Source organism: Ahaetulla prasina, chromosome 12 (genome assembly GCF_028640845.1).
Source record: "Ahaetulla prasina isolate Xishuangbanna chromosome 12, ASM2864084v1, whole genome shotgun sequence".
Lineage (NCBI taxonomy): Eukaryota > Metazoa > Chordata > Lepidosauria > Squamata > Colubridae > Ahaetulla > Ahaetulla prasina.
The window spans coordinates 11403908-11428274 of record NC_080550.1 but is presented as its reverse complement, the minus strand read 5'-3'; the positions used below and the strand labels follow the sequence as shown (position 1 = coordinate 11428274).

Sequence of the window (24367 nt, the reverse complement as noted above, 5' to 3'; positions counted from 1 at the left end):
TGCAATATTCCAAGTGTGGCCTTACCAAGGCCTTATAAAGTGGTATTAACACTTCAGGTGATCTTGTCAGTGAGGTTAACCAGATTTTTGTGCGTGTTTTTGAGCTGAAAATTATGACGTGGCAGACGTGAGAGATGTAAAAACTGATGAACATAAAATACTGCTCTGTATAGTCAAGGAAAGAGAGAACCAGACTAACTCGAACAGAGCTGGAAAGTTATTGAATTCCTCTGATATTTCTTTTCAACTTTCAAATCGTCCTGGAGAACTGGCGTGACGCTATCTAACCATCTCAACCTCTGCCGTCTCCTTTTCCTTTTGCCTCCCATCTTTCCCACCGTTGGGGTCTTTCCCAATGAGTCTCATTAGGTGGCCAAAGTATTTAAACTTCAGTTTCAGTATCTGCTCTTCCAAAGAACAGTGAGGATTGATTTCTTTTAGGATTGAACTGATTTTGATCTCCTTGCAATCCAAGAGATTTTTGAAGTGTTCTCCAGCATCACAATGTGAAAGCATCCATTCTTTGGCCCTCGGCCTTCCTTATTTGTCCATTACAACTACCATTACTAGTGTTTCCTGTCTGGTCTACCCCAGAAGTCTGATAACAAACTTTCATCTTCTTATGAAGATGAAATTTATGCCCAGGAAGATTCACTTCAATCTCTTCAATCTCTTTTTCACTTTAACTTGCTTGGTAGTATTGTGTCTCTTCTTATGTTCTCCATTGTCAATATTTTGTATGCTCTTGGAAGCAGAAACCTTTATTTGGCAGGGAAGGGGGCACCGTACTTTCCATAAAACATTGTATAATTACCACCACCCCTTATAACAGTGTACAGAGTATTAACAAGAGACTCAACGTCCCCCAGCAAAGATGCCTTCGTCGAATCCTAAAGATTCTCTATTTTGACCATGTTGCGAATAGAATAGAATAGAATAGAATAGAATAGAATAGAATAGAATAGAATAGAATAGAATAGAATAGAATAGAATAGAATTTTATTGGCCAAGTGTGATTGGACACACAAGGAATTTGTCTTGGTGCATAGGCTCTCATTGTATATAAAAGAAAAGATGCCTTCATCAAGGTACAACACTTACAACACTTAATGATAGTCAGAGGGTACAAATTTAACACTTAATGATACAACACTTAATGATAGTCATAGGCTACAAATAAGCAATCAGGAAACAATATCAGTATAAATTGTAAGGATACAAGCAACAAAGTTACAGTCATAAGTGGGAGGAGATGGGTGATAGGAACAATGAGAAGATTAATAGTAGTGCAGAGTTAGTAAATAGTTTGACAGCACTGAGGGAATTATTTGTTTAGCAGAGTGATGGCGTTCAGGAAAAAACTGTCCTTGTGTCTAGTTGTTCTGGTGTGCAGTGTTCTATAGTGTCGTTTTGAGGGTAGGAGTTGAAACCGTTTATGTCCAGGATGTGAAGGGTCTGTAAATATTTTCACAGCCCTCTTTTTGACTTGTGCAGTATTCAGACTTGTGGAAGGCAGGTTGGTAGCCATTGTTTTTTCTGTAGTTCTAATTATCCTCTGAAGTCCGTGGGTTGCAAAACCAAACCAGACAGTTGTAGAGGTGCAGATGACAGACTCAATAATGAAGAAGGGCTCCAAAAGAGTTTCTCCTGCAAAATATATAACATAGTTGCATACAGAAAATTCTAACTTACAGGTCATGTACTCCATATAGCAAATAATTGAATTCCCAAGATGGCAATGAGATGGATTTCCCCTCTGGCCAAGAGGATGCCCTCGAAATACAGGGCAAAGAAACTTCATAGACAACTTAAAGACTTTAAACATCACTTGAGGATATGCTGACTTACTCCCCCCAAACCGAAAATACTGGAGGTCCTTGCTGCCCGAGATGCTACATAGCACAGGAGGATCTAATGCCAATGCTAACATTGATAACAGTGTAATAACAGGGACAATAATTGTGAGTGTGTGGAGGGCAATTGTCATTATTGTAAGCAACTGTAATTTCCTAAAGTGGACTCAACTGCCAAGAGTAGACTTGTGTGTGACACCGTTAACATTTAAGGATCCTTTGAAAGATTCTTCATGCCAAAGAAAAAGGAAGGGGAAAAAAAAATCCGGTAGAGCATTAAGGAGTTTGCTTCTGAAATGTGTTTAATGTAAATATGCTGTCAGATACCCTTCAAGTAATTGACAAGAGCAGATGATTAGCAGTGTTCTCAATACTGTTTTTGCATAATCTCACATTTTGACAGTTCTCTTCAGCGTCTCTTTATTGTCAGTGCTCTGCAATCAGGAATATTTTTTTTTCTTTTCCTTGACAACATTTACTTTGTCATTATAAATCTTGTAAATGGTCATTTAACTTGTTCGGTGTGCATGTACAACTCTCAATAGGAACACATTTGCAGTATCTTTCTTTGCGGAGAAGAAACTGTCAGGGGAAAAAAAAAAACACCCTTGCTACTCTCAAAAGAAAGTAGGTTAATATCATTGTTAAAAATGAGAATGAGAAAGGAAGAGAGAAACTGTACCCGTTTGATAATTGTGTATATTCAGCGTATTCCAATCTGATTTATAAGTAGCTGTATTCGGAATAGAAGCTGAGAATTATTTACAGAGTGGTGTGCAAGTCATCCGTGGATTTCCTCTGATTTCTGAACTTTGGGTAACTAAAATTATTAGCTGATTTCATGGCAGGTCACTCACCTTAAGGAGTCATCAACATTTATTGGACATTGGGGTGGTATCATCCATCATAATGGATTTCATTGTCAGAGCGACAAGTGACAAAGCGCTGAGTCTGGTAGCATCAATTCTTTGTTCGGAAGAGTTATAGCAACAAAAGTGTATAAGAATGTATCTGCAAAGTTTGCATGAAAGAAGCAATCAATTAGATCTGGGTCATTTCTTAAAACGTCAATAGGGCTAGGGTTAGGATGCAAAGAAAAAAATATCTGCTGTGAACTCCACGTGGTGTCAGGAAGGGCATCAGGTCAGTAAATGCTCAACACCGTTCCAGTCACTCTGACTCTACTCTGAATTAAGGAACTACAGGGTCATAAAAGGGGAGGTTTTTTAGGGTTAGGGTCTATAAAAAAGAATAGAATAGAATAGGATAGAATTATTATTTTTTATTGGCCAAGTGTGATTGGACACACAAGGAATTTGTCTTGATGCATATGCTCTCATTGTACATAAAAGAAAAGATACCTTCATCAAGGTACAACACTCACAACACTTAATGATAGTCATAGGCTACAAATAAGCAATCAAGAACCAATCAATATCAATATAAATCGTAAGGATACAAGCAACAAAGTTACAGTCATACAGTCATGTGGAAGGAGATGGGTGATGGGAATGATGAGAAGATTAATAGTAGTGTAGATTTAGTAAATAGTTTGACAGTGTTGAGGGAATTATTTATTTAGCAGAGTGATGGCGTTCGGGGAAAAACTGTTCTTGTGTACATTGTATACATTGTGTACATTGTGTACAATGTGTACATTGTGAAATACTGTGTATGGCTTTGAGAGACTTTGCAGCCCTAACATGGATTGAATTGGATTTTGATTTGTGTGTGTATCCCTACATGGTAGTGGTATAAATTATACTCTTTCCCCAATACTGTGATAACTGTCTGAGTTCAACCTTTGCTGACTAGCTTTAACTAATTAAATAGGGATAGACAATCTTCAGGTGCTTGAGGGTCTGTACATGACCTTTTTGGGGGAAGAAGAGTTTCACTGGACAAGTGATGGCACATGCTATATCATGATGCTGTATCGTGCACATAAATACAACCAACATGGTTCCCCCTGAATTTTGGTGGTTGGCAGTTTGAGGGTGTTTCTTTTTTTAGTCATGATAAGCCTCTCATTGTTAAAAACTGTAGCATTCATTTTTGACAGAACAATTCAGAAGGTTCTTTGGCTACTGTAGGAAATAAATCTGGGAGTTTCAGATTGCCCACCTCTAAAGTAAGCTGTTCCATAGCAGCAGTGATAGAATAGAGTAGAGTAGAGTAGAGTAGAGTAGAGTAGAGTAGAGTAGAGTAGAGTAGAATAGACTAGCGTAAAGTAGAGTAGAGTAGAGTAGAGTAGAATAGAATAGAATAGAATAGAATAGAATAGAATAGAATAGAATAGAATAGAATAGAATTTTTTATTGGCCAAGTGTAATTGGAAACACAAGGAATTTGTCTTGGTGCATATGCTCTCAGTGTACATAAAAGAAAAGATACCTTCATCAAGGTACAATATTTACAACACTTAATGATAGTCATTGGGTACAAATGATTTGAGAGAAGAAGGAAAAAACAATTTTATGAACTTCATGTAGGAAAAGGCCATTTTATATCCTGCACTTTGAGGTGAGATAGAAAACTTATGAGATATTATTGCATTACTTCACATCATTCCCGATAATTGGCTATGCTAAGTATGCGACCCTACGTTTGTACCCCTGAGCTGTAGTTAGGGTTCAGCTGTTAAACCCGGGATTTTGTAAGTAATTGAATGTTGGAGAAGGATTTGAAGGAAAGAAACAAAGTGACTTTACCTACATGGTTAAGGGTCCCAATCCTATGGTGTCCATAGTCTTAATTCGTAGCATACCCATTGTGCAAACAGTCGATATGATAAACTTTCAGCTTTACTTGACTCATTGGTCTTCTTTCTCCAGCTCTCTTTAATCTATCTCCATGGATTTCCAGCTCATATAGATTTGGTCAGTGACAAGGGTTAGAGTAGTCTTGTAGAACATTTACTTGTAGCAGTGAAAAAGCACACATTCATCAAGGGATTAAGTCGATCCAATTGCAGTGGAGATCAATGGGATGCTTACGTGATCCCTCTTAGGCGCTAAGGTTTTTCAACTTCTTTTGGTGAGAATTCACAGACACCCATGCATTTCTCCACCTTAAAGCCATTTATCTCAGAATGTCAAATTGCAATAATTAACCATTATTGATCTTAAATTCAATTAACTTCATTAACTCAGGTCATGATGAGGGTGTTTGCAAGGAAAAAGCATTTGACAATTGCCTTTTTCTTATGTGACATTGAAGTGATAAACTATTCTCTTCATGTGCTGTGTTTGGGACATACATTTTTAAAATTAGCCAAAAAATTTGGGGGACACCTTCATAGGACCACTCCTGATTATCCTTAAAGGGGAGCTAATATTTGGGGTTAAGATTATTGATGGTTCAACTTGGTTTTCCCATTGGTGAGACTTGAGCAGTGGGAAGTAAAGTTGAACCAGAGGTGGTTTTCAGCAGGTTCTGAAAAGTTCTGGAGAACCGGTAGCAGAAATTTTGAGTAGTTCGTAGAACCAGTAAATGCCACCTCTGAGTGGCCCTGCAACTTCTGGAAGCAAGTCATTCCACTGATTAAGGTTAAAGTTAGGATTAGGATTGGGGTGGGGGGTTTTTTTTTGTTACTTTTGGTTCAAAGTTCATGGTTCTGGTAACAAATTTTGGTTATTCCTTTTTCAGAACCATGTCAAATGGAAATCTTCTTGACACATATATGGTGGGAACAAAGGAAACTGTCTTATGATAATTCAAACTTGATTTTTTAAATGGTTAAATTGGCATCCAGCTTATTGTCTGGCATCTCTATGTAGCTTCCTTGTTTTTCGCCCTTTATTTAATTCCAGACTAACAAATCACCTAAGTCAGTGAAAAAGGTATAATTGTTCCAGTGTCATTTAATGAAATTCCATTGCTAAATGTGGATTTTCCCAGTCCTGATCCAACCTCTTAACCCCCCTACGTAACATCAGCTCTCAGAAATTAATTTTAAAATTGGTGATAAAATCATTCCCGCTCCTTCTTATATATAAACAGTCCTTTTATGTAAAAAAAAAAAGAGAGAGAGAGAGAGAAAGAGAGAGAGATCGAACTGTGTGGTTGAAAACTCACCTTGATTTCCTGTGACTGGCATCAAATTTGTGGTACCTTGCTCAATAGTAGTAACTGTGAGAGGGATCTTGGAGTCCTAGTGGACAACCATTTAGATATGAGCCAGCAGTGTGCAGCAGCTGCCAAAAAAGCCAACACTGTTCTGGGCTGCATAAACAGAGGGATAGAATCAAGATCACCTGAAGTGTTAATACCACTTTATAATGCCTTGGTAAGGCCACACTTGGAATACTGCATTCAGTTTTGGTCGCCACGATGTAAAAAAGATGTTGAGACTCTAGAAAGAGTGCAGAGAAGAGCAACAAAGATGATTAGGGGACTGGAGGCTAAAGCATATGAAGAACGGTTGCTGGAACTGGGTATGTCTAGTTTAATGAAAAGAAGGACTAGGGGTGACATGATAGCAGTCTTCCAATATCTCAGGGGTTGCCACAAAGAAGAGGGAGTCAAACTATTCTCCAAAGCACCTGAGGGTAGAACAAGAAGCAATGGGTGGAAACTAATCAAGGAGAGAAGCAACTTAGAACTAAGGAGAAATTTCCTGACAGTCAGAACAATTAATCGGTAGAACTTGCCTGCAGAAGTTGTGAATGCTCCAACACTGGAAATTTTTAAGAAAATGTTGGATAACCATCTGAATGAGATGGTGTAGGGTTTCCTGCCTGGGCAGGGGGTTGGACTAGAAGGCCTCCAAGGTCCCTTCCAACTCTGTTGTTGTTGTTGTTTGTTGTTGTTGTTGTTGTTGTTATTATTATTATTATTATTAAAAAATCATTTCACATAGACTATTCAATGTATATAGAAGAGCAGAGTGGAAACCTTCTCAATAGGTCCCAGGGAAAAAAAGTTGATTTCAAGAAAAACAAAAACAAAAAACCATGACCTAATTATATGATTGTGAGTGGGTGTGTAAGCCCTGGCCATGTTAGCCTTGATTTCCATGGATAAATGCTGGCAACTGATTTTCATCAGGATGTAGTTTCTTTGTTTACTGTTTCTAAATGTCACATCACAGGGCCAAGTTTTAAAGCATATCTTTAGGTGCTTCCAAGAGGTTTAGGTTTGACGAGGCAACGTTTGTACAATTAGCAAATGCACAAACAGCGCATTTTAAAGGTGAACAGAAGACATGTGTTTTCTCGGAGTAAATTAGGGGGTTTCCATATAAATGATTATTGTGCTTTAAGATTTGTCCTTGCTGCAGTTAGCAAGGGACATTCTTGGCATGGAGGGGAGATTTCACTTGCATCAAAGGAAACGGAAATAGAAAAATGACCCTTCCCTTTTCACTCTCCATATCCAAATGTTTCAATCTCCGGATAAAATGGAATGGCTTGCCTGTTTGTTTAGAGGCGTTTACACCCTGCTCATCACGCCAACTCTGGCTGGTGAACAAAGTTGAAAGCAAAAACCATAGAATAAATGACCATTAAACATTCACCAGCTGAGGGTAGAAACCACCAGATCACACCGTTTAAACAGTCATTTATGCCAGGGGTCTCCAACCATGGCAACTTTAAGACTTGTGGACTTCAACTCCCAGAATTCCTCAGCCAGCTTTGCTGGCTGAGGGATTCTGGGAGTTGAAGTCCACAAGTCTTAAAATTGCCAAGGTTGGAGACCTCTGATTTATGAAACTCCTAATTTGTTAAAACTACATGATTGCTCCTTACACATGCCAACTATTTTCTCTTAAACAATAACCTCCACATTATCATTGTTATGGATGACTGTTTGTATCACCTGTTGCAAACAGCTGCTGTTTGATAAACATAGGCGGTAAAATCGTTTTCAAAGGACTTTAGATTTTAGCTGCTGGTTAACTTGGATTTGTTGCTTTTATAAAATCAACTAATTCTATCCAGGAGGAAAACTTATTGTCTTGTGTAGAGCAAGCTTTTTGTCAAGAGCCGGGGAAATCAGGAAACTGGGCAGTTCAAATGAATGTAAAGGTTTATTGCAAGCTTAAGCTCTCTACAAGAATCTGAACTACTAACAGTCAAAGCAAATTGGTGGTAGATAAGAATCAATGGAATTCACAGTGGGCGAAACTTAGACCTTTTGCGGGCATGATGAGATTCATGACTGGTGATGCCTTTTACCTTTCCCTTGAGCTCAGCCTGGTCATCGCTTATACTTCAGTTAGTACATCTGAATTACATTTAAATCATTATGTATTTTAAGGTACTGAGTATAAGCTGCTGGAAAAAACCAATCAATTGTTCAACAGAAACTTGTTAAATATCTAAGCCTAAAAGAGATCCAGAATTGATAGTCAAACAAAACATGATCAATCCCTTAGAATAGAATGGAATGGAATGGAATGGAATGGAATGGAATGGAATGGAGTAGAGTAGGGTAGGGTAGGGTAGGGTAGGGTAGGGTAGGGTAGGGTAGGGTAGGGTAGGGTAGAATAGAATAGAATAGAATAGAATAGAATAGAATAGAATAGAATAGAATAGAATAGAATAGAATAGAATAGAATAGAATAGAATAGAATAGAATAGAATAGAATAGAATAGAATAGAATAGAATAGAATAGAATAGAATAGAATAGAATAGAATAGAATTCTTTATTGGCCAAGGGTGATTGGACACACAAGGAATTTGTCTTGGTGCATATGCTGTGTACATAAAAGAAAAGATACATTCATCAAGAATCCTAAGGTACCACACTTAATGATAGTCATAGTATACAAATAAGCAATGAAATCATATTAGGAAACAATCAATATAAATCGTAAGGATACAAGCAACAAAGTTACAGTCATAAGTGGAAGGAGATGGGTGATGGGAACGATGAGAAGATTAATAGTAGTGCAGACTTAGTAAATAGTTTGACAGTGTTGAGGGAATTATTTGTTTAGCAGAATGATGGCATTTGGGAAGAAACTGTTCTCGTGTCTAGTTGTTCTGGTGTGCAGTGCTCTGTAGCGTCATTTTGAGGGTAGGAGTTGAAACAGTTTATGTCCAGGATGTGATGGGTCTGTAGCTATTTTCACAGCCCTCTTTTTGACTCGTGCAGTATACAGATCCTCAATGGAAGGCAGTTTGGAGTAATTGTTTTTTTTAACAGCTGGGCCATTGCATATACAGTGATATGGCAGGTGATGGAAGCACCCACATTTGGTCACGGAATCCAACAACTCAGTTCTTGCCCAAGTCCTTAAGAATTATGTTAAAATAATTGCTCTTCACAATTCTGTTCCACTGTTTATTTATTTATTTATTTATTTATTATTTAGATTTTTATACCGCCCTTCTCCCGAAGGACTCAGGGCGGTGTACAGCCAAACTAAAACAATACAATATACAATTTTAAAACAATAAATTAAAATAACATATTCTATAATGGCCGAAAAATTTAAAAACCGTCAAATTTGACCCAATAAAACAGAATACCCAATTTAAAATTATTAAAATTCAAAAAATTCAAAATTAAAAAATTAAGAATTAAGAATTAAGCCAGTCCCGCTTGGATGAACAAGTAAGTTTTCAATTCACGGCGAAAGGTCCGAAGGTCAGGTATTTGACGCAAACCAGGGGGAAGTTCGTTCCAGAGGGTAGGTGCTCCAACAGAGAAGGCCCTTCCCCTGGGGGCCGCCAACTGGCATTGCTTGGCGGACGGCACCCTGAGAAGGCCCTTACTCTCCTCCCTCCCCGCCCCACCGAACACACTTCTATTTTGGATTTGCTTAGGAGCCACAATTGCCAACCCCATAAACCACAACAGGAATTCACAAAGAGATAGTAGAAAATATCACACTGTATTTTCTGGAGACAGGAAGACCTTCACAAAATCCCCCAGCCAAATACTCTCTTTTTTTGAAACGAACAAGGAGTGATACATAGCATCCTTTCATCCACTGTAATCAGTTAGCATGTACAGCCCGTGGCACAAATTCTCAACCGAGTCCAAATCTCGCTAGCTCATGTAAATTGATGGTGCTGGGAATGCAGAGTCCTCAATTTGAGTCAGAAATCAAAAAAAAAAAAAAAAGGAAGTCCGAGGATTTAGTCACTAAATCAGTTCATAAGCGCTTGCTTGGGCTTTGTTGAAAAAAAAAATCAAAAAAATTTAAGGAAACCCACGATTAGAAAAAGAGTCCTTTCTACTAAGATTGGAAAAGGAAACCAGACCTTTCGATAGTAGGTTCAGTAAAAGTGATCTAAACGATTGAACGAGTCCAGAAATATTTTACAAAAAGAGTCCTCCACTCCTCTGTAAACAACAAAATACCTTATACCTCCAGACTTGAAATCCTGGGATAAGAAAACTTAGAACTCTGCCGACTCAGACATGACCTGTGTTTAACACACAGAATCATCTATTGCAATGTCCTTCCTGTTAAAGACTACTTCAGCTTCAATTGCAATAATACAAGAGCAAACAATAGATTCAAACTTAATGTTAACCACTTCAGTCTTGATTGGAGAAAATTTGACTTTTGTAACAGAGTTTGTTAATGCTTGGAACACACTACCTGACTCTGTGGTCTCTTCTCAAACTCCCAAAATCTTTAACCAAAAACTGTCTACCATTGACCTCACCCCATTCCTAAGAGGACTATAAGGGGCGTGCATAAGTGCACAAAAGTGCCTACCGTTCCTGTCCTATTGTTTTCTTTCATTATATGTATTTATATATAATGTTGTGACAAAATAAATAAATAAAATAAAATAAAGCATAGGACCATGTTGTCCCACGCATTATGGAAGATTTGTGGTGAATTAGCTTTCTTGGCCTCAGACAATGGAAAGCAGGAACTCTCTGTAATGTTACCAACTTGGATAGCAAGTTAAAGACTGGCATATTCATTTACTAGCCTGAATTTAACTCAGGGGTGAAATCCAGTTGGTTTTGACAGGTTCGGGAGAACCGGTAGCGGAAATTTTGAGTAGTTCGGAGAACCGGCAAATATCACCTCTGGCTGGCCCCAGAGTTGGATGGGAATGGAGATTTTGCAATATCCTTCCCCTGGAGTGGGGGTGGGAACAGAGATTTTGCAGTATCCTTCCCCTGAAGTGGGGGTGGGAATGGAGATTTTGCAATATCCTTCCCCTGAAGTGGGAGGTGGGAATGGAGATTTTGCAATATCTTCCCCTGGAGTGGGATGGGAATGGAGATTTTGCCGTATCTTTCCCCTGGAGTGGGGTTGGGAATGGAGATTTTGCAGTATCCTTCCCCTGGAGTGGGGAGGGAATGGAGATTTTGCAGTATCCTTCCCCTGGGGTGGGGTGGGAATGGAGATTTTGCAGTATCCTTCCTCTGCCACGCCCACCAAGGCACGCCCACAAAACTGGTAGTAAAAAAAAATTGAATTTCACCACTGATTTAACTCCTCCTCCAACTCCCCTCCCCACGCCTACTTTAATGTATAGTGGCATAGGCTTTCATAGTGAGCATTTATCAAGCGATGATCATCTTTTGGGATGAATGGTCACTGTCTAGTTTTATATGTATCTGATAATTTTTGTTGCTTTGTAATCCCATATCGACTCCGATATGCAGTCGGTTCTTTTTATAACAAGAGGGATCCAGAACTACATATGCTGGAGGCATCCACTCAGCTAATAGTCTCAGAAAGCAGAGAAATGTCTCTTTGACAAGACCAACATACACCATACTTTAACATTCAAACTCTGGTTTGGATTAATGCACAGTCCAATGTATTTTTAGAGCTCCTTGGAAGTTCCATGTCCACACTTTTTCCCCAAAGTTCATTCTTTGGATGAATAATACTGAGGTCTACAAGGATGCATACAGGTGTAAAAGAATGAAGGCCACTAGGTGAAAAACTTATCAGAAAGTCCGTGGGGTTAGCTAGTTAGATAATACTTATTTTTTAATGAAGAATTTATAGAAGAAAAGCAGGCAGAGCTGGAAGGCGGAGTTAAATAACAACAACAACAACAACAACAACAACAACAGAGCTGGAAGGGACTTTGGAGGTCTTCTAGTCCAACCCCCTGCCCAGGCAGAAAACCCTATACCACTTCAGACAAATCGTTATCTAACATTTTCTTAAAAATTTCCAGTGTTCACAACTTCTGCAGGCAAGTTGTTCCACTTATCTAATGTAAACTCCAAAAGGCAACTGGACTTTCTTGCTTTCATCAAGAAAGTCCGGTTGCTTTTTGGAAAAAGCACCTTTGGTACAACCATGACCTGGATGGTTGAGAATCTTCATAAACATCCCCAGTTTAGATTCCCTGCATTTAACTCAATTCCAGCCTTCCTTTTTTTTTTATTTGAATTTATATCCCGCCCTTCTCCGAAGACTCAGGGTGGCTTACACTATGTCAAGCAATAGTCTTCATCCATTTGTATATTATATACAAAGTCAGCTTTTATTGCCCCCAACAATCTGGGTCCTCATTTTACCTACCTTATAAAGGATGGAAGGCTGAGTCAACCTTGGGCCTGGTGGGACTTGAACTTGCAGTAATTGCAAGCAGCTGTGTTAATAACAGACTGCATTAGTTTGTTGAGCCACCAGAGGCCCTTGAATTTCATTGACTCTTGATTAGGATCAATGGAGTGCTGACCATTAGTTGACTAGATTCTTGTGTATAGGCTGTAATAATAAATCCTTTGTGCTTAAACGCAGTGAGTGAGGCTGGCTCTTTGCACCCAACCGCATTGATGGAATCAAAAAATAGGTTTCCTGAAGTTCATATAGAACTGTGATGGTGAACCTATGGCCCTCTATGATGGCCCATGAGCCGTCATCCCAGTTCAGCTCTGCCACAGATGCGTGCACACCTCCCGCTGGCCAACTGGTCTTCAGTCTCTGCTATGCATGTGCGGGGGGTGGGGAGCAAGCAGGGGGCATTGGGCGCAAACAAGGGGTAGGGCACGTGCATGGGACCCCCTGCACATATTGCATTTTGGGGTTCGGGGGGGGCATGCGCTTTGGTCACTCGGGCTGGAAAAGGTTAGCCATCACTGAAATAGAACACTTCAAAAAGAAGAGCCCAAAACCAAAAATAAAACTGACCAGTGAAACCACACTTGTAGATTAAGACTGAAGGCGAATTACTGCTCCTTCACCAAAGAAACTTTGCAGAGTTACGGATACAAGATAATCCAATCATTTGATACAATTAGGACGCGATAAGCATGAGGCATGCCTTCCCTAGCCATGTATTCAAGCCCTATCAAATGTGAAGGGAATGCTAATATCCGAATTATACGAGCTCTGGAACGAGCTTCCCCTGGGGCTTCGTCAACTCCCCGACCTCCGCCGCAAGCTGAAGACGTTGTTGTTTCGAAGAGCAGGACTAGCGTGAACATAGTTTTAAATTGGGGTTTTAAATCAGGGGTTTTAAACGGGGTTTTAAATTTGTATTTAAAAGTTTTAGGCCATCAATTGAATAAGTTTTCTATTCTTTTTTAGCTGTTTTATTATATGTTTTCTGTTGTTTTTATTGGCTGTGAACCGCCCTGAGTCCTTCGGGAGAAGGATGGTATACAAATATAATAAATAAATAAATAAATAAATAAATAAATAAATAAATAAATAAATAAAAAATAAATAAATAAATAAATAAATAAATAAATAAATAAATAAATAAATAAATAAATAAATAAATAAATAAATACCATTAGGTGGTGTGTATTTAAGAAACTGCATCCCCGTTCTTTGCAATAAATGATAAAACATTCTAGAAATAGCCTTTTGTATCACAACGTCTTGCATTTGCCCAAAGCTTTGTGTTTTCTAGTGGAGGCATTTAGTGGCAACTTTTCAAATAGTCATCAACTGTTGTTTTGCATAGGGTTATATGTGTGAGCTCACTGAATCAGCGTGGATTCAAGCAAGGGAATATGAATCTGCTTACTTTGCAAACCAAAGAACAGACTATAAAGGATGGGTGAAATCAGTACTTGTTGATTTGCAAAGAGAAGGCAAGGAATAAGGGGAGATTCTTGTACACTAGGTAGTCAACAATAAAGTTGCTTGCTTTAGCTATTTACGAGTGGCTCTGGTTGCTGACATTTGCACACATTACGTGCAGTCTAGCAGTGCTCGTACACCATGAGCAGGAATACACAATGCCATTCATATCCCTAGCCCGTTTTTCCCCCTGGTCCTTGCTTTCTTTCCTCTCATTTCCAGCCCTCCCCCAATTTAACCTGTTTTTAAAAACTCTGCCCATACGCACAGGGAAAGCAAATTCACTTAACAACTATGTTGCTAACTTCACAGCTTAACATCTTAATTCACTGAACATCTGTAGCCAGAATGGTTGTAAAATGGGGCAAAATTCACTGAACAAGCGTTTCACTTAGCCTGAGAAATGTTGAGCTCAATTGTGATCATAAATCGAGGACTACCTATATATTGGTTTGGGAAGGGCAAATTAGAAACATTTGCAGCTTCAGTAACCAACAGGGTTTAGCTCAGGGGTCAGCAACCTGTGGCTCCGGAGCCGCATGTGGCTCTGGAGCCCCTCTGTTGCGGCTCCCTGTCACTCAAAATATGCGTCCCAACCGCCAATGTGTGACACCTGCCAGCACGCGATTTATTGAGCTTTTCAACCTTCAGTAGGCCAACCATGGATTAATCCAAGAAAAGAAAAGTTTCAGAAGAAAACAGAATGTTTAATTCAACTACATATGCGAGTTTTGTGATCGCTCAAGAAACAGTCAGGCGTGGGAAGGGTTTTGTGGCTCCCGGTGTTTTCTTTTCTGTGGGAAATGGGTCCAAATGGCTCTTTGAGTGTTTAAGGTTGCAGACCCGTGGTCTAGCTCCTTTAGTTCTTTGAAATAACCCAGTAGTTGTGCAGTGCCATAATTTAGTTCGGCCTTTCTGTTGCTTGAATCCAAGTCTAGTGCCTTATACAGTACACGAATCTCTGTCGGGGGGCCCCAATGTAGCTTACGGTGAAGAAATATTGACAAAATAGTCTAAAGAGCAAACACTTTGACATTTGTAATGTCCACTGGAAGACCTTGTGTATATTTATCCTAGAAGAATAAGAGCAGAATATCAATTTTTTTTTTTACCAGTTTTACAGCAGGGCTGTACTGTTTTCCTTACTCAATGTCAAAAAGTCTTTGGAACACACATGAAGTCACAGAGAAGTCGATTATCTATTTTTCCCATAATGCTTTTCTCTCTGTAAATTAATGGATTTTTTTTTTTTTTTTTTAAAAAGAGAGCTAACCCCAGGTTTTGCCTTAAGAAATGTTATTGCCCAAATTTCCAAATACCACAAGGATAGTCTTTATAACTGTAAGTTGAAAAGCATTTTGCACAAGCTAAAATATATATTTTTTCCTTTTGTCCACCAACGGGTGAAGGTGGAAGGAATTTTCAACATTTTTTGGGAAAAAATCTATAGAATCCATCTATAGAGCCCGTCCTGAATTTTGCTATTCCTGCTATTCCTTATTTTGCTCTTCCTGCTATTCCAATTTAACCAGGAAAATTATAAAAAAAATTCCAGAATGGTATCTAAACTCACATCTAGCATTTTTAATTCTTAATTAAGAATTTTAAATTTTAATTAAAATTTAATTCTTTGGAGTTTCTTCCTTTATTACTTTTATCATTTATTTGTTAAACCACTTTATCTAGCTGCCCATCTCACAAACAAACAACTCTAGATGGGACTAAAACAGAACAATTAAAAACAATTAAAAAGTAAGTTAGGAAGTATGAAAACCAGGTTTTGATATACTCATAAAACAGTACCAAAAAATGTACTGTTTCATCAACAATTTTTTTATCTAAGATTCAGTGTGTTTTTTTCAATTCCAGAATTTTCTCAGGATAAGATCAAATGTTATTTTTGAGTTGCCTATCCTAGAGAACTAAGAATTGTAGTCTGTAAGATCCTGTTAATTAGAGGGTTGATCGACTTACAAAATTTGGAGAAGCTTATTTATTTACTGAGCATAGTTTCTAACACTAAGCCAATGCTCAGTTTGGCATCTGCATTGCTAAACAGCTCCTGCAATAAATGCAAGCTTTTAATTTTCTAATAAGTCAGAAAGACCTTTTTTCATTCTTGTTGCTTTGTGGGATTTATTGTTATTCTTGTTGATGGTTTTTATGTTTTATTAAAGATTGGGTCTGGGAAAAAAATCTAATGAGTAAAAAAGAAAATTCTGGCTTAATTTAAATTGTGAATCTGTCTGTTAAGAAATACATTAGGGGTAGAAGAAGCATAAGACATATTAATTGACAGACAGGAACTGCTGTCTCTGAGGTTGATACAAGTAATTTATTACTTTAGAAATGAATGCCACCTCCAGAATGTGCTTCATTAATTTCAAATTTAGTTTTAATTTCAAGCTGTTGCCCCTTGAGAAGAATAAGGTGGCAAATTATGTTTGAAGAGCAGATTTTTTTTTTCCCCTTCCCCTCTTCCTCTTGCTTGGAAGAAATGCTAAATTTTGACTGTTTAATTTTAACAAATAAATGCAATTCTTTGACTGAAACATGCCAGCTGCTGATAGAAATGGAGACTAGCTATTACTAACTGTGTTTTATTATTTGTTCTCTCTCTTTCTCTCTGCTAGCTTATGTTTCGGATGAGCTGAAAGCTGCTGCCATGGTAGATGATGACTTGGAACCAGAAGAGAATACAATGGATGGAGAACCTTCTGCAAAGTACGCCTGTCCAGAAAAGGACTTTGGCAAGAATTGCCAGAGCTATCAGAACTCTCCAGCGGCAGAATTTTCCAGCCATGAAATGGACAGCGAGTCCCATATCAGCGAGACGAGTGATCGAATGGCCGATTTTGAGAGTGGCTCTATCAAAAACGAGGAGGAGAGCAAAGAGGTTTCCATAGCACTGGAAGAATCTGTGGTATCGGACAGTTTGGAGCAGATGAAGGCTGTCTACAATAACTTCCTCTCCAATTCCTACTGGTCCAACCTGAATTTGAATCTCCACCAGCCGGCCGTTGAAAAAACGAATGGCAGCAGTAGCAGTAGTAGTAGTAGCAGCAGCAGCTGTGGCAGTGGGAGCTTCGATTGGCACCAGACCGCCATGGCCAAAACGTTACAGCAAGTGTCTCAGAACAGAATCCTTCCTGAGCCAAGCCTTTTTAGCACAGTTCAGTTGTACAGGCAGAGCAGTAAACTTTATGGCTCCATCTTTACCGGAGCCAGCAAATTCCGCTGTAAAGACTGTAGCGCAGCCTACGATACTTTGGTGGAATTAACGGTGCACATGAACGAAACGGGGCATTACCGGGACGACAACCACGAAACGGATAACAACAACCCCAAACGGTGGTCTAAGCCTCGTAAACGCTCCTTGCTTGAAATGGAAGGGAAAGAAGATGCCCAGAAAGTATTAAAGTGCATGTACTGTGGCCATTCCTTTGAATCGCTTCAAGACTTGAGCGTGCATATGATAAAAACAAAACATTACCAAAAAGTGCCTCTGAAGGAACCCGTAACCCCCGTAGCAGCAAAAATCATACCAGCCACTCGAAAAAAAACCTCGCTGGAATTAGAACTGCCAAGTTCCCCAGATTCTATTGGGGGGAACCCCAAAGGAACTCTTTCCGATGTCAACGACCCTCTTCAAAAGAACTCCAATCCTTACATTACACCGAATAACCGCTATGGACACCAGAACGGTGCCAGCTACGCCTGGCATTTTGAAGCGAGGAAATCTCAAATCCTCAAGTGCATGGAGTGCGGCAGTTCCCACGACACCTTGCAGGAGCTCACGGCCCACATGATGGTGACAGGACACTTCATTAAAGTCACCAACTCTGCCATGAAGAAAGGGAAGACCATTATAGAGTCCCCTGTCACGCCCACCATAACAACTCTGCTTGACGAGAAAGTCCAATCGGTGCCCCTCGCGGCCACAACCTTCACCTCTCCTTCCAGCATGCCATCCAGCGCCTCCCCGAAACTAAACATGGAAGTCAAGAAAGAAGTGGAGAAAGAGAGAACCGTTGCTGATGAAAAGGTGAAAGACAAAGACAAATTAAGCGAAGATGAGGAAAAATACGACATCTCCTCCAAATATCATTACCTGACAGAAAATGACTTGGAAGAAAGCCCAAAAGGGGGACTAGATATTTTAAAGTCATTAGAAAACACAGTCACTTCAGCTATTAACAAAGCCCAGAATGGTACCCCAAGCTGGGGTGGATATCCCAGTATTCATGCTGCCTATCAGCTGCCCAACATGATGAAATTATCCCTAGGGTCATCGGGAAAGAACACTTCTTTGAAACCCATGTTTGGAAATGCTGAATTGGTCTCGCCCACTAAAAGTCAGCCCCTGATTTCACCTCCAAATAGCCAAACATCCCCTGTGTCCAAAACAAATTTTCATGCCATGGAAGAGTTGGTGAAGAAAGTCACTGAGAAAGTAGCCAAAGTGGAAGAGAAACTGAAGGAACCTGAAGCGGGGAAGCTTTCGCCCGTGAAGAGAGCCACCCCTTCGCCGTGCAGCAGTGAAGTCAGCGAACCCCTCAAGATGGACACTTCCAGTGACATTGGGTTCAAAAGCCATCAGAATAGTCCAGTTTCTCAGAGGGAGAGCTGCAGAGACAGCCCAACCGGAGAACCGATGGAGAACGGCAAGGAGATTGTCAAGAAAATCGCAAACACTTTGACCAGCAGTGCAGCTATTATTACTGACCATCCTCCCGAACAACCCTTTGTAAATCCATTAAGTGCATTACAATCTGTCATGAACATTCATCTTGGGAAGGCGGCGAAACCTTCCCTTCCTGCCCTAGACCCCATGAGCATGCTTTTTAAAATGAGCAACAGCTTAGCAGAAAAGGCTGCGGTAGCAACGCCACCCTTGCAACCCAAAAAACCCGATCACTTAGACCGTTATTTTTACCATGTCAATAACGACCAGCCCATTGATTTGACGAAAGGCAAGAGTGACAAGAGCTGCTCTTTGGGTTCAGTGCTTTTGTCATCCACATCAGCGTCTTCAGCATCTTCTTCATCCACAGTGACAACCGCAAAGACATCTGCGGTTGTGTCGTTTATGTCAAACTCGCCGCTACGCGAGAATGCCTTGTCAGATATCTCGGATATGCTCAAGAACCTGACAGAAAGTCACACGTCAAAATCTTCCACACCTTCCAGTCTCTCCGAGAAGTCTGACATTGATGGCATGACAATTGAGGAACCGGAAGAAACGACTCCAGCTCAGAAAAGGAAGGGACGCCAGTCAAACTGGAATCCTCAACATTTACTCATCCTGCAAGCCCAATTCGCTGCCAGTTTGCAGCAGACGTCGGAAGGGAAATACATTATGTCAGATTTGAGCCCTCAAGAGAGAATGCACATTTCCAGGTTTACGGGACTATCGATGACCACCATTAGCCACTGGTTGGCCAATGTGAAATACCAACTCCGAAGGACAGGGGGGACAAAATTCCTTAAAAATTTAGACACCGGGCACCCGGTGTTCTTTTGTAACGATTGTGCTTCTCAAATCAGAACTCCTTCAACGTACATCAGCCACCTCGAGTCCCATCTAGGTTTCAGGCTACGAGACTTGTCCAAACTCTCGAGCGAGCAGATTAACAATCAGATAGCACAAACCAAGCCATCCTCTGAGAAACTGTTGGCGCCTTCGCCAGAGGAAGAGCTGGGCACTTCCTACCAGTGTAAACTCTGCAACAGGACTTTTGCAAGCAAGCATGCTGTGAAGCTTCATCTCAGTAAAACCCATGGGAAATCTCCTGAGGACCACCTTCTCTACGTCTGTGAATTAGAAAAACAGTAGTGTTAACTTTTCCTTCCTTTACTTTCTTTCTAACAGACAAGCTACCCGAATAACTGTACTTGGCTTTTGAGGAAAACTGTCAGACATGCTGTTGAGTTTCTCCTTTGCCCCTTACCCACCCCTGTTCTTGGCACATAATTGTTATTTTAACTCTGGGGTGTAACTCTAACTCTGGACAAGTCTCTTTTTTTATATGTAACTGTATAGTGTTTAATAGAGGTACATAATCAGCTGTTGTTACTGGTAAAATATGAAGGTTAAAAACTCAGTGGTAAGTGTTTGGAACTTTGTGTAAATTGGGGTTTTTAGTTGCTGTGCGTCACTGTGATGCCTCAAGCTGCATGCATTGACAAGACAGTTTACTTAAGCATTTATTAACGAAAATCATGGCACACACTTTTCATGGCAAAACGAAGTGTGCTGACTGTTTCTCACCTGTAAATCTTTAGCCCTCTGAGTACTTTGAAGCACTTTTGCATTAATCTGGTTTCCTTTTTTAAAAAAAAAAAAATAGACACATTTTCTTCTTGGTTTTTTTTTTTAAACCCCATTCTGGCTTAGTATTTCTTTTTCTGGTCAAGGCAACAAACTTGAGCAAAAAAGTATTAGCAGCCAGTCATGGTTATCATGTGATGTTTGAAAGGACACGTCCCCCCTTGAGATGTTGCAAGAACTGTCATCGCTCGGACATGTGGACCAATTGAACAGGAGATTGGTGGCAGTTCTTGAGATGTCCCAAATAGGGATGGATAAACCATACGGTTGTTTCAGACTGTCAGTCTTTCTTCCAGGGCACACCAGTCCAGATGTTCTGAAGAAGATCTTCCAGAAGAGGAAATGGTGCATGATGATCCAAATTATTTCCTTTTCTGGAAAACTTACTTCTAGATGGAATGTTCTGGGATCAGTGAGACCATCAATCTTTCTTCCAGGGCACACCAGCCCAGGTGTTCTGTAGAAGAACCCGTCGTTTTCTGGAAGAAGATCTTCCAGAAGAGGAAATTACTCATGATGAGCCTAATAGTTTCCTTGTCTAGGAAACCTACTTATAGAACATTACTGGACCATTCCGATAGTGGATGATTGAGATGGGGTTCCCTATGAACCATTCTCTTCCTAAGGGAACATTTTTTTTAACATCCCCATCTTGTTTCAATGCTGCCAATATTTATAACACATGTTTTTACAAGTTGCATTAGCCCATCCTACTGTTTCTTCCATTGGTTCCCATGGTCAACATCAGGTGGGATGTCTTCTGAGACTAGAATGTGGCCTTTTCCGAAGGCTTTTCGAGTGGGTCCCTCACCCTCCCTCTTCAGCTCTACATTCCAATTAACCAGGCTTCACCAATGAATTCAGATACAGGCAGGGGTGGGCTTCAAAAATTTTAGCAAGGGGTTCTCTGCCCGGTTGCTGGATCGGCATGGCCATAGTGGGTGTGGCTTAGTCAGCCTCCTGCACCACAGCGGAGGGGCTGTTTTTGCCCTCCCTAAGCTCTGGAGACTTTTCTTGAGTCTCTGGTAGGACGAAAACAGCCTCCCCAGGCTCCGGAGGCCCTCTGGAGGCCAGAAATGAGCCCATTTCCAGCCTTCCCAAACTTCTGATATGCCTCCGTGCACGCGCTGCACTTACCTGCATCCAAAACAGGCCATGTGGAGACTCTGGGAGGGGGCAGGGCAGGGTGGGCGGGGCCAGCCAGGAGTGGGATTTGGGGGCTGTCCGAACTGCACAGAATCTTAGTTAGAGGTTCTTCTGAACCCCTGCAAACCCCCAGCAGCCAAACCCTGGGTATAGGCATAGTTGCCTCTGCTGCAGATTTCCAAGTAAGTTAAAATCTGAGATTTAACAAAAAGCTTGAAGAGGATTTGAACACCTCAGCTTTTTCTTTGGTCAAATCTGCTTCCTCCTTGGCTCTCCCATGTTTCCCTCAGGCACATCATAGAGATCCTGACTTGGCCACTGAACCCGCCCCCTCCCCCCCGATGTTTGTCGGTCCTTAGTTAATCTAGACCAGGGGTCTCCAACCTTAAGCCTGGCGGACTTCAACTCCCAGAATTCCCCAGACAGCGAAGCTGGGAGTTGAAGTCCACCAGGCTTAAAGTTCCCAAGGTTGGAGACTCTTGATCTAGACCAACCAACCTTTCTATTTGACTTCCTGCATGGATGGATGGTTGGGTTAGTGTCTCACCAGGAAAGCTCAACTAAGTGCATCTGATCAAAAAGATTAATTTGAGATCTGGTTCCTAAGATCTATATCTGGATATGTTCTTTGTTGGAATTAATAAACCTCTGTCTATGCAGGGGTGTGGCACCCATCTTGAAATTTGAAAATATATTATTTTCACATTGAAACACGTGTGTATATATTGTACAGATTTCAGAATCCACTAATGAAAAAAAAATGTGATTGTGGACAATGCCATTTCTTCTTTGACATTTTTATCAATGATGGGTTTTCTACCTAATATGCTCTTGAGTCTAAGTGGTACCTATAAATATATAAATATATATATAAATATATAAAATAATAATGTATATTTCTTTTCTAGGTCAAAGGGTTTTCTTTTAACATCTGAACAATGTAAATTATATGAAAGATACAACAGATAGCATTTATAAAGTATTCAGAAACATTATTCTTGACGCAAAGTATGATTATTGTTTTGTTTGTTTTGTTTGCTATACAGTACATCTATATTGACAGAGGTTCATGTTTAAATTATACATATTTATTAGTTATTTGCTACTTTTTTTTTAACATTCTGATAATGAAGCCACGGACTGGCGTGCATTAAAACTATTTTGCACAACACAAATTTTAAAGGTATTTATTAGTAAAATAATAATAAAAAATTAATAATTAATTCAAGAGAAAGTTCAACTCAGTGCTCAAAGGGTTAAATCTATTTGGGGGTGGGAGAATTGGAGGGGGAGAAAAACCTTGTACTGTATTTCCTAAACATTGATAAAAGACAGAGAGAGAGAGAGAGAGAGAAAGAGAGCGAGCCTTTAAAATGTTTGTACTGTAATACTTTGCTTAAAAGTTATGAGGCATTCTGTGATATAACCTCTTAGTTATTTATAAGACTCTTGGTTATTACTTCATATCTAGAATGCCTTCTGTCTCATTTTCTCTCTCTCTCTCTCTCTCTCTCTTCAGTTGCTAACTTTCTGTTTTGTTCTTCCTAATTATTCTCCCAAGATTTCATACTGCAGTTTTATCTTTAAGCATATGAAAGGTAACCCGTGGTTACCAGCACACTAAGTGATTCTGTTCCTCTCCATTTTTAGCGGTTAATTTGCAGAAGTAACTGACAGCTGACACCGTATGAAAATCTATGTGTACAATATTGGCATGTAAACAGCACAGGCCCCAAACTGCACACTCTGTGCCCTGTTCTGTTGTTGACAATGTGGCACCATGATATGACTCTTCATATAACCTTTTTTTTTTCTACAGCCACATTAAAATTGTCTTTTTTGCTATAATGTTGTGTCGCGTTCACAATTATATCTGAAATGTGCTACGACTAATGAGCACATTAAAATTAAATTGTACTCTTACTGTTTATGACGGAAACTTGGGAAAGTTTTTTTTTTTCATCTGCCAGGTGCTGGCAGGCGAAAATTCTACATAAATCACTGGAGTTTTTGTGAACTTTAGCATTTAAAGAGCAGAGGGACAAATATTCAAAGGCTGATATATATATATATAACAATTAATAAGTTAGAACAATTAATAAGTGGAACGACTTGCCTTCAGAAGTTGTGAATGCTCCAACACTGGAAATTTTTAAGAAAATGTTGGATAACCATCTGACTGAGATGGTGTAGGGTTTCCTGCCTGGGCAGGGGGTTGGACTAGAAGGCCTCCAAGGTCCCTTCCAACTCTGATGTTATGTTATGTTATATATATACGTATGTATGTATGTATGTATATATGTATATATATATTCCCACCTCCCTACCATTACTGAATGAAGTGTAGATTACATCTTCTCCTTTTTCTTTGAGTGCAAGGAACAAAGGTTCTAAGCAGTGTTAGTGATGAAATAAACAATGCCAAGTGTTAATATCCAATAAGATCCTGAGGCAGAGTGACTTTTAAACAGATTATTACAGTTCTATGATTTCAATTTATCTTCATTAGCATGTGCAAATGGCAATCTTCCTGGATCTTGGGTGGTTAAGGTAAGGAAGGAGGAGGAGGAGGAGGAGGAAAAGGAAGGAAGGAAGAAAGGAAGGAAGGAAGGAAGGAAAAGAAAGAAAGAGAGAGAGAGAGAGAGAGAGAGAGAAAGAAAGAAAGAAAGAAAGAAAGAAAGAAAGAAAGAAAGAAAGAAAGAAAGATTCTAGCCACCACTTAATGTTAGTGTCAACATAGAGAAGGCTGCAGTTTATTCTGAGTTATCTTCAACTTGGAGAGTCATTTGGAACTGTAGTTCTGTTTAAGTCATTCTTCTCCAACCCAATTCCCTCTAGAAGAAGTTGGGCTCCGACTCCCAAGTTGGCCATGTTAACTTGGATTTCTAACAATTGGAATCTCGAAACATGGAGTGTAAGGAAAGCTGCCCTGCCTTTCCTAATGTAAAGAAAATAGAAAAATCTGAACAAGTTAAGAGCAATTTTTATATTCAGTTGAAGGGACATAAATTTAGAGAGATGCAACTTAGAACTAAGGAGAAATTTCCTGACAGTTAGAA

The 24367-nt window shown here is 39.7% G+C and overlaps 1 protein-coding gene across 1 annotated transcript in view; it reads left to right on the top strand.

The window, feature by feature from the left end:
* The window catches only part of TSHZ3 (teashirt zinc finger homeobox 3), a 124341-nt gene extending 103017 nt beyond the window's left edge, over positions 1 to 21324 (top strand). The window contains exon 2 of the mRNA XM_058155492.1: positions 16465 to 21324. Within this exon, the coding sequence (XP_058011475.1) occupies positions 16465 to 19667 (3203 nt within the window). The 3' untranslated portion in view covers positions 19668 to 21324. The remainder of the gene's footprint in view (positions 1 to 16464) is intronic.
* Positions 21325 to 24367: the final 3043 nt, after the last annotated feature.